We start from the raw sequence: 11,050 nt of genomic DNA on the forward strand, positions 1-11,050 counted from the left end.
TTCGGTAGATGTTGTGGATTTATTCTATTCTGTTCCCCGTGAAGCCTTGTTCACTGCAGTCAGAGAGTATATTGAGAGTAAAGACCCTATTTCTTTTCAAAATACTGCGGGTGTATCCATCGAGGGTTTTTTAACCCTTTTAAAGTTTTACTTACAATCCACCTTTGTAACATTTGACGAGTTGTGTTTGCTGCTCCACTTTCTCCATTTTGCTTCCACAAATGGATCAAGTTTTGCACCAGGTTTTACCGACTAGTAACGTTTTTAAAGTATTCAGGAATATGGACGATTTTTAATAATTTTTTTACTAAGGACGGAAGCTTGAACTTCGAAAAAGTGTGCAAGATATTTTATCCTTATTTCAACAACATGGAAATGGCTTAAGTTTTACATGTGAAATACCTGAAAGTTATGTTCTACAGTTTTTAGATCTGAATAATGAGTTCGGTCAGGAACAGGTTTGTTGGGCGCATGCTCCCCGCGCAAAAAAAGGGGGCTTCTGCCATATGACTCTGCTCATTCCAAGCTAATAAAAAGTGGGATTGCTTCACTTTACCTCGAATCTGCCCTTATAAAATCATGCTCTCACAAGATGCATCTAAGTTTTAAAACCCAATTGGCCAGGCTGTCTTCAGCTGAGTTCCCTGGTTCGCTCGTAACGGCTCTCGCTGAAAGCATGCTACAGAAGATGAAGAGAAAGGCTGTGAGGGCTGGAGAAGATGTCCCTCGAGACGAGGTGGTGCGACCTGCGGTGGTGCCCTACGTGCACAAGTTAGCCCAGAAATTGAAAGAGGTCGCGAGCAGGCATGGTGTGCCCCTTGTGTTTTCAGCCCCTGAAAAGCTCGGAAGCCTCTGCTCTTGTATTGAAAGAGGGCGAAAAGAAGAGAGGTGTGGCACGAAACATGGGCCATAGTTCACGAAGTGCGCCGAGGATTTGTATACGAAATTTCCCTCTCGTGCGGCCGCTCCTATATAGGGCAAACTGGGCGCTGGGTTAACGAGCGAATCAGGGAACATGAAAGAAACGTTCAGCAAAATAAAGAAGGCCCAAATATGCCTAAGCATATAAGGTCCTGCCCGTCACGTTATTGTGAGCCATGTTTTTCCGGTGTAGGAATTCTGTCAAAAAGCAAAGATACAAAAGCTAGGAAACTAATCGAAGCGTTTTTAATTGCAAAAAAAGGAAGCATGTGCGTCAGCGACACATCCATATCTTTGTACAAGGCTGAGAGCAAATTTTTCACCCGTTCGCTATCATATTAACTTTGAAGATGACAGTATTCCTTGCATGTAAGAAGGCATATATTTATGCATGTTTTCATCGAACAAATCAGTTGTGAGTGGCGCTTCGTCCCGTCTTTCTACCTTGTGTTCTGTCTTTTTTCGGGCCTGTAACCAAAGAGGAACAGTTGCCAACTTGCCCCGCAAGACGTTCTTTTAAGTCGTAGTGCAATGCTCGGTACCTCTGAAGAGACTTGAACCGACTCTTGAGGACACCAATTGTCCGCTCAACAACAAACCTTAGTCAGGAATGAGCACTGTTGAATCTGGCTGCTGGACTGCCATATGCGTGATGCCCGGGGATAGGTGTGATGAGCCAAGGCTCAAGCGGGTAGGCGCCATCACCTGCATGTGAATGAAAAATCATGTTTTGCAGTGAGTTCACGGACCTTGTTCAACATCAGTGTTTCTTTTCCTTGTTTTTTTCTTCCTTCATTTTGTTTATGTTACCAATTATTGATACTTTGCTTATCTCAAATTTATAGGCTGCCAGTTCGTGCTTATATTTATCTGGCAACATGAGTTCCACTATTTATTATTGATTTATTACATTTCTCATATATGCTCTACACCACTACTTTGACTCGTGGAATGTTTTGTAGCGTAAGCTACACTGGCCGACGTTGATTAGTTTCGCGTGGCTCCTGAACAGCCGTGCTGCGCATGCGCGTGCAGCAAGTGATGCCACTACGCACAGCTCGCGTGCCTCGCCGCGCGCGCTCACCTTCCTTTCCTTAAAATGATCGGAGTGTAAAACGTTGACAACGCCAACACCAGTGAACACAATGAACGCTGACAGCCTATGGCTTCAGCGCTGCATTTCTGGCACAACGTTGTGAATGCATGCAGTCCACATCTCTCTCTCATCCCCCCACGTACCTATAAGCGCGATTCAGGCGTCCACTGACCCAGGGAGTCAGTTATGCGCACTTCCTTTCCTTAACCTGGGCACAGTTGTCACTACCGCCACTCAGCTTAAAGTACGGTTGAGGTGTCCACTGTTCCAAGCGGGCAGTTATGAGCCTTCCCTCTGGTTCAGGTATCCACCGAGATGTGGACACCTCACCCTCACCTCAAGCTATTGCCCTCACTTTAAGCTACGTATATCCTGGCATAGCAGAGCTAAGCCACTGCCAATTTTTTATTCAATGAATATTTATTTCGTCTTCCATGAAATGTCGTTATTGTCTTTTTTTCTTTTATACGTCCCTATTCATAGGTTACGCATTACTTTATATTGTGTTAGCTGTGGTGTCCCGCCGGCTAGTGTAACAGCCGAGCGCCGAGTAATGTGAACGGGCGGACGCGCCCTCCTCTCCCACCGCCCGTCGGAGGGCGAGCCCCTGCTCGCCCGTCCCTTTCTAAAATAAATGCTTTTCTGTTCTCAGTCACCCGTCTGGAGGGTCATTCTCCGCGATCGTCGGACACTCACGACATGGTGTCAGAAGTGGGATCCGGGCTTCGCTAAAGAGATTCTCGCCGTCCTCAGCGGTCGGAAGGAATCGTGATGGCAGAAGCAACTGCGAGTTCGGGCTTTGCTGTGAAGCCGCCCACAGCTTTCACTTTCGACCGAGCGTCGGAATGGCCAGCCTGGATTCTCGAGTTCGAAGACTACCGCTACGCATCCGGTCTCAACAGGCAAGACCAGGAGACGCAGGTGCGGACTCTGCTCTACGTGATAGGCCGCCAAGCCAGACAAATCTTCAGCACGTTTTCGCTCTCCGCTGAAGACGCAAAGAACTACTACCTCGTCAAGGCGAAGTTAGACTCGCACTTCGTTCAGACAAAGAACGTTGTCTACGAATCAGCATGCTTCAACCGGCGTGAACAGGAGCCCACAGAGACGGTTGACCAATACGTCACTGTGCTGTACAACATGGCGGGCAGGTGCGATTACGGTGAACTGCGGGATCGACTCATCCGCGACCGTTTTATCTTGGGTCTCCTTGATAAAAGGCTGTCAGAAGGGTTGCAGCTGGATGCCGACCTCATCCTCGTCAAATCTCTCTCCAAGGCTCGACAGAAGGAAACAGTGCATCATCAACAACAGTTACTTCAAGCCGCGGAGGGAAGCCCATTGGTCAAGACGGAAGGCACTGCTTTGGATGCTGTTGCCCGCGCAAAGCACAAGGGAAAAAATCGCACGCGACCGGCCAGTTTCGCGAAGACGAGCAGCCAGTCTTGCAGCTACTGCGGAGGAACGCCTCACCCTCGTTTTTCGTGTCCGGCTAAATCCGAAAAGTGCTGAAGATGCAAAAGTAAGGGACATTACGCTCGCGTCTGCAGAAAGTTTCCCTCTAAAGAAGTCTCAACACTCGAGCAGGAAACCTCAGCACTTTTTCTCGGCGCTATCCATCAACCAACCACTGCTCAGAACGACATCAGGCTCGTGGAAGTCGTCATTAACGGATTTCCATTGGTTGCCAAGATTGACACAGGGGCTCAAGTCTCCGTTGTGCCTGCAAATTTTGCCGGAGTTCCCAGAGATCTTCATCCGGTAAAAAAAACTTTGGCAGGACCGAAGGGGAAAGCGCTTCAAGTTGTCGGAAAATTTGGCGCAACTGTCAAATGGAAGACGCGAAGTTCCGACCAAGTCATCTACGCCGTTCACCATCTCAAGCACCCGCTCCTTGGATTACCTGCTATAGAGGCTTTGGGCTAGGTGAAGTTCCTGTGCGCAACCGAATGCATTGAGGAGCGTTACTCCCAACTTTTCTGCGGACTAGGTCAGTTGCCGGACGAGTACACCATTCGTCTTGAGCCGACAGCCGTGCCGTACTCCGTGGCTGTAGCAAGGGGCATTCCTGTACCGCTACGAAAAGCAGTGGAGCAGGAAATACACAAGATGAGGGAGCAAGGGGTTATTCGTTCTGTTGAAGGCCCTACGGACTGGTGTGCCGGAATTGTTGCCGTTGTGAAGCCGTCAGGAGGAGTCCGAATCTGCGTGGATTTCACTCGCCTCAATTCATCGGTCCTCAGAGAAAGGTTTTCTCTTCCGTCAGTGGAACAGTCACTCGCATTGCTAGGTGAGGCTACAGTATTTTCTCGACTTGATGCCAACTCGGGATTTCACCAAATTCCTCTCTCTCCGGCATGCCAAGAGCTTACTACTTTTATCACGCCGATAGGGCGGTTCTGTTTCACCAGACTTCCCTTCGGTATCACGTCAGCGCCGGAACACTTTCAAAAACGCATGTCGAAAAACTCTCAGTGGACTGTCTGGAGCAGTCAATCTCATGGACGATATTGTAGTTTTTGGCCGCGACCAAGAAGAGCATGACAAGAACCTGGACACGACGCTAAAGCAACTCGCTTCATCGGGATTCACCCTCAACCGAACAAAATGTGTTTTCGGTGTTAATGAGGTGACCTTCCTGGGATGCGCCCCGCCGCGGTGGCTCAAAGGTTACGGCGCTCGGCTGCTGACCCGAAAGAGGCGGGTTCGATCCCGGCCGCGGTGGCTGAATTTCGATGGAGAAATTCTGGAGGCCCGTGTACTGTGCGATGTCAGTGCACGTTAAAGAACCCCAGGTGGTCGAAATTTCCGGAGCCCTTCACTACGGACTCCCTCAGAGCCTGAGTTGCTTTGGGACGTTAAACCCTAATAAGCCAGGCCTTCCTGGGATGCCTCATAAACCGCCGAGGTATCCCTCCCGACCCTAAAAAAGTCGAAACAGTAAAGTCACTTACTCCGCCAAGAGACGTCGCCGGAGTCCGGAGGATCTTGGGAATGGTGAATCATTTGGCAAAGTTTCTGTCATGTCTGGCCGAGAAAACCGCACCGCTTCGAGCCCTCCTCAAAAAGACATCAGAGTGGACCTGCGTGCTTGCTCAGGAAGTAGCGTTAATGAGCATCAAAGACTTCCTGTGTCCAGAGAAGTGCTTAGCCAAGTATCATCCAGACTACCCTATAACACTGTCAGCGGATGCATCAGCCCATGGTTTGGGTGCAGTCCTGCTACAAACGCAGCCAGATGGATGTGAACGCCCAGTTGCATACGCCTCCAGATCCCTAACAACGGCAGAAACGCGCTATTCTCAAGTTGACAAGGAAGCCTTGGCACTGACATGGGCAGCCGAACGCTTTGAAGAATACATCCGTGGACTCACGGCAACATTCCAGACTGACCATCAGCCGTTGATCGCCCTTCTGGAAAACGCCTCTCTGGATTTGCTGCCGCCACGTATTCAACGCTTCCGCATGCGCCTGATGTGCTTCACCTACACGATGCAGTATGTGCCAGGGAAAAGCCTTGCAACGGCCGACACTTTGTCCAGGGCGCCCGTAACCAGCGACCTGGTAGCAGGAATACTCACTTGCGACGATGTCAGTGCCTACGTAAAAGGAGCTGTCATCGGACTTCAAAGTTCCGCCTTCGATCCGATCAAGAAAGCACAAAACGAAGACGAAATCTATCAACGTCTTCGGTGGTACTGCGTGCATGGATGGCCGGAAAAACGCAAAGTTCCCGCTGCTTTGTCACTATTCTGGCAACACCAAGCAAGTCTATACGAAAACGATGGCTACTTGCAATATGGAACACGCTTGGTTATCCCTCAACCCATGAGAGGAGAAATTCTCGCGTGCCTACACGAGAGGCACCAAGGAATCGAGCGCTGCAGAGCCAGACCCAGGCAGTCCGCGTGGTGGCCGGGTTATCCAGTGAACTCCGCCAAGTCGTCTCTGTCAAATCTGCGCTAAAACGCGACAGCAAAATGCTGAGCCGCTCCTGCCAACATCAACTCCCGAGCTGCCTTGGAACATGGTGGGCATAGATCTCTTTCAACGTCGTGGCAAGCAGTACCTCATCTGTGTGGACTACCACTCTCGGTACCCGCAGATAGCGCTTCTAGCTTCCACAACAGCAGACGCAGTTATAAACCACATCAAGAGTTTTTTCGCTCGTCATGGAATTCCTGCGACTGTGGTTTCCGACAACGGCCCTCAGTTTTCGTGCTCGGAGTTTGCGAAATTCGCGAAGACGTACGGTTTTACCCACATCACGAGCAGCCCCTTACATCCGCAGGCCAACGGGGAAGCAGAGCGAGCGGTGCAAACAGTAAAACGCCTGCTGAACAAAGCTGAAGATTCTTATCTTGCGTTGCTGGCCTACAGAGACACGCCGGCACCAACAGGCTTCAGCCCTTCGAAACTGCTCATGGGACGACGGCTGCGCACACGTGTTCCGACATTTCCCGCTCTCTTCCAACACGGGGCAGCGAGAGCAAGCAGGCAGCCGGAAAGGATCGCGAAACCAAGGAGCAACAGAGGCGAAATTTCAACTCGTGACACGCCGCCAGAGAGCTGCCGGTACTCCTGCCCAAGACCAAAGTTTGGGTGAGAGACTTCGACTGCGAGGGGGAAATAGTAGAGCAAGCCGGGACCCCACGGTCATTCCGGGTAAAGATAAGCCGCGGGACCGTGCGCAGCAATCAGCGGATGCTGGTTTTCTTGAAGCCATCGCAGAGTCGAACGACGGCGCCTCCTTCTCCCGCTTTCCTGGGCTACGACCATGAAGACTGGCTATTAAGACCAAGAGCGTCGCCGCCAGAGGAGGACGGGGGAGCTCGACCGCGGCGCGGCAGTAACTCACCGCCCGAGACATCAGCCGGCACTCAAGCTGCAGCTGCAAGGGCACCAGTTGCCGTGACTCGCTCCGGGCGTGGTGTCTTTGTGCCGGACCGTTTCGGGGGTATCGCCGTGGTATCGGCTAACGGAGGGGGATGTGATGTGCTGCCGGCTAGTGTAACAGCCGAGCGCCAAGTAATGTGAACGGGCGGACGCGCCCTCCTCTCCCGCCGCCCGTCGGAGAGCGAGCCCCTGCTCGCCTGTCCCTTTCTAAAATAAATGCTTTTCTTTTCTCAGCCACCCGTCTAGAGGGTCGTTCTTCTCCGCGCTCGTCGGACACTCACGACATTACCTAAGCCTGTTTTGCAAATTATTTACACTTATGTGACTTGCATTCATTAAAGGGACCCTGAGGAACACTCAGTCTAGTAACTGTTGTGAGTAAAACAAGGATTCGCTGACTCTTTCAGCCCATGTTGACGTCTGTCTTGCAGCAAAAGACACATTTATCGCCAAGAAAAAATTGCATTGAAAATTCTTCCCACCATGTGATTCAGTCCCAGACTCCTTATACCCTTGCCAAAAAGGATGGGGGGTGCCACCGCTTTCAAGTGAACAGCTTGTGGGATCAGTGACCAAAAAATTGGTGTCGGTGCACATGTTTTTCCCGTAGTGACGCCTCTAACTCGTTTTTGAGCATTTTCTACCTTATAGAAGCTCCTCCCTTGGTGAAGTTGGTCTCCTTCTGATTACAATGTGGTACTCTATTGATACAGCTCAAATTCTATTTGTCCTCAGTGTCTGTTTAGCTTATATACAGTACTTCACATACAGCAAGCAAACATTTTTGCTAACAGTTAAGTGGTGCTCAAACTAACAGATATGCCTCACAAACTTAACTTGCAAACTCTTCATATGAAATCCTTATGACATGCTAAGCGTTCATTGTGTACTTGCTCAACCAGTTTACATTAAAATTTGTTCAGTGCAGGTATTCTTCCGGTCTGCAAGCACTCATTTACCTAGTAGGTATTCACTAGCCCTTTCGGCCCTGGTGTCCTATAAAAAGGACACGAAGCAAAACGGCTATAAGTCATGATTAAAATGCCCGATAAACTGAAACAAGAACTGAGCCGACTGCCAAGGCATTCCTATAAGCACATACATCACTTTCTCCTTCGTCTTCCTCATCGTAGCGCCGAGAGTAAACAAACAAAATGGCGGAAGATGGGAACGGCGGCTGCAATGGTAAGTGCTATTTTGCCATTTTTTTACTCCATACCTGAGAGCGTGTTCGCGGTTAGAATTTTGCAGGTTATTTCAAAGACACTAAAGGCTTTAACAGTTGCAGAATGTTTTCTGTGCGGTTAGTACGTTTGTCATAGCACGCCGCAATAGGTGTGTCCTATATATAGGACACCAGGCTTCAGTGGTTATAAACCACCGGCGCGTGTGCATGCAAGTGCGGAACATTTTTTTTTTTTGTAATGCCTAATTTTTGTTTTTTTTTTATTGCAGAGGCAAAAACTGTGACCTTACTCAACGGCAAAGCGGCCTCAATTAAGACATCTGCGTCTCGAGGATCCAGATGCCATGTTTGCTGCACTGAAGGATGGTTACCTGTCGGAGGTTGAAGACGCTGAGGAGGACGTGGATTTGAGCTCTCGGCTGCCTCCAGCGGTGATGAAGTTGAGAAAGCAACACCGGAAGACAGGTCGTGGTGCAGGAGAGCTTTCAATAAGTTAGCAGCCACGTATCACACTCAATAATCTGGTGACGAGAATGAGAATGATCTTGATGGTCTACCGACCCCGTATGCGTATTTTTCTCGGTACGTGCCGAAGAGTGTTTTTTGCTGTTCTTACCGAGGAAACAAACATGTATTCTATTTATCAAGAAGGAAAATCCGTTGAGATGACGAAGAAGAAATCAGAAAGCTGATTTCACTGCATTTAGCGATGGGTGTCTTTCGCTAGCCACGGCTAGAATCTGCTTGCACATTGTAGACGTGAACGGAGACCTGTTGTGAACGCTCTGCCTTCACTACGGCGAACGCTATGCCTCACTACAGCGAACGCCAAGCGCATGCTCCTCACACTTTCCCTCGTCCCTTCCTCCCCTTACCCTCGCCCGGTCACGCTATGTAAGCTGGCTGATCGAGATGAATAAACGCTCTTTCTATCCCGAGCGTCCGTTTGTGTTCCATGGGAGCACGGCACGCGCAATGCACGTACAAGCTTTGTAACAAGACCACACCAGCAATGATCCTTTCTGAAAGGTCAGGACAGATTTGGACACATTTCGTGAAAGATGCCTAAACCTCTCTTTCGAGGAGCATCTTTGCAGAGATGAGCAAATCATTCCGTTCAAGGGACAGCGAGACATAAAATAATAAATAAAAGGGAAACCAAATACGTGGAAAGTGTAAGTTTTCATGCTGTGCGGCGCCTTGGGGATTTTCTACGACTTCCTCCTTTATCAAGGTTCATCCACTGAACTCATTCCAGCTGTTTCAAAACTTTTCACACGGATTAATCAACATCCAGTATTAGCTTCACCTCAACGCAACCAGCATGTTTGTTCTCAATATTTGAATTTTTGTTAAAGTGTTGAAATAAAGAGTAACGTCAAACTTTGCTTTTTTTGTTCTTGCAACCACTAAGACCTGGTGTCCTATATATAAGACACGACGCCATCTTTAAAACCAAGGGAGTCCTAGAGAAATTTTTTGCTTTACTGCGTTCCTTGGGTGGCAGTGAAGCAAAATAACACTTTAGAAAAATTCCCGAAGTAGCAAAAAAAATTCAGGGCTGAAAGGGCTAGACTGGAAGAAGTTGTGATGGCACAGGTCGTGGTGCACGGTTGAGCACACCACACGAATGAATCGTGAACAGACCCCGGGAATGTCGCATCGAGGGCCCTGGTACGAGGGTTTGCATCGCACACTTGCGAAGAAACATGCACAAATGTTATGATTTTTACTCAGTTTACAGGTGTAAGTTGTACATGTTATGATGAAGATGTTATGCTCATTTATGCTCATTACAATACTTATGCCACTGTAATACAGTTATTATAAATTTTGCACACTTTTTATGCACTTGTGACATGTGCAGCACTGTTCCTCTTGTTGCTTGGGTCATTTTACATACTCATGTCACCTTATTTGGAAGTAATGGCATGTAACGGTGCAATTACACTTGTTTAGTGTGTTTGCTCAGAGCTCTGCAGATGAGTTATTGCAAAATTGTAAAGGAAAATTCTGCAGTGACTGCTATCACAACTACATGTACACCCGGCGGCAAAATAAGTCGGGGCACGCGAGAGGCGGCCAGAATCAGATAAAACTGCATCGCCGCGCCGTCTGACGTTGCACTTCTGGTGTCGAGACATCGCAGTGCGCGTGCTTTCATGCTTGCAGCCGTGTCTTTTTTCTCGCTTGCGCGGTAATAGCTGATTACCTGCGGCGTTTGGCAGTCTCTATTTGTTACGTCAGGCGCGCAGTTCTGGGCGAGGGTAGGAGGGGGGTGCACGGCGAGGGTGAAGCGTGCGCTGCTCCCTTTGCCCTGGCGGGACAGATAACGTATCGCGTCTCTCGGCGACAGCGCGGTGGCGCATACATGATCGCTTCCATTCCTTGCATTTTTTTTTTTGTTTCAACGACCGTGTGATGTTGAAATAGGAAAGAGCACACCGCAACGGAGGGGCGTTCAGTCGAAAAATGATTCCATTTACTAACGTCAGATAAGGCAAGATAGGCAGGTCACTTGCACATGAAATAAAATACACGTAGAAGAGTAACGAAATAACGCGAGCAGGTTTAGGCGTGGCCATATATGTTAAACATAGAAGAATAAAAGTGAGACCAACGCTAAGGGCCAACAAAAGACAAAAATATTGCCGAAATCTGGCTTTTGCGCTGCGGCACAGTTCAAAATCTCAGCTGCTTTCAAACGGCGACGTATTGTCGATGTAGAGACCTCTAATGACAACTCATCGCGATCTCTTTAGCGTTCAAGAAAGGCTCCACGACAGCTGCGCCAACAATCAGTATGTCGTCTTTGTTCTTCGTAACTCTTGGTCTGCCGGACGGCTTCGCATCCGCAAGTGTTCCCTCATCTCGGAAGGCACGAATAATTCTGCTCACCGATGTCTTCGACCTGCCAGTTCTTCGGCATATCTGCCTCTGCGGTACATCTT

The 11,050-nt window shown here is 49.0% G+C and overlaps 1 protein-coding gene across 1 annotated transcript; it reads left to right on the top strand.

Moving 5' to 3' along the window:
* Positions 1–2,788: 2,788 nt before the first annotated feature.
* LOC149326418 (uncharacterized) lies at positions 2,789–3,529 on the top strand. Its single transcript, XM_089564573.1, has one exon. The coding sequence runs from the start codon at positions 2,789–2,791 to the stop codon at positions 3,527–3,529; it is 741 nt and encodes a 246-aa protein (XP_089420699.1).
* Positions 3,530–11,050: the final 7,521 nt, after the last annotated feature.

Source organism: Amblyomma mixtum, chromosome 10 (genome assembly GCF_055824585.1).
Source record: "Amblyomma mixtum isolate Tamu chromosome 10, ASM5582458v1, whole genome shotgun sequence".
Taxonomy (NCBI): Eukaryota; Metazoa; Arthropoda; class Arachnida; order Ixodida; family Ixodidae; genus Amblyomma; species Amblyomma mixtum.

Bases quoted from the DNA above. Each gene is read 5' to 3' on its own strand.
- LOC149326418 (XM_089564573.1), top strand. From the start codon at position 2,789: ATGGCAGAAGCAACTGCGAGTTCGGGCTTTGCTGTGAAGCCGCCCACA.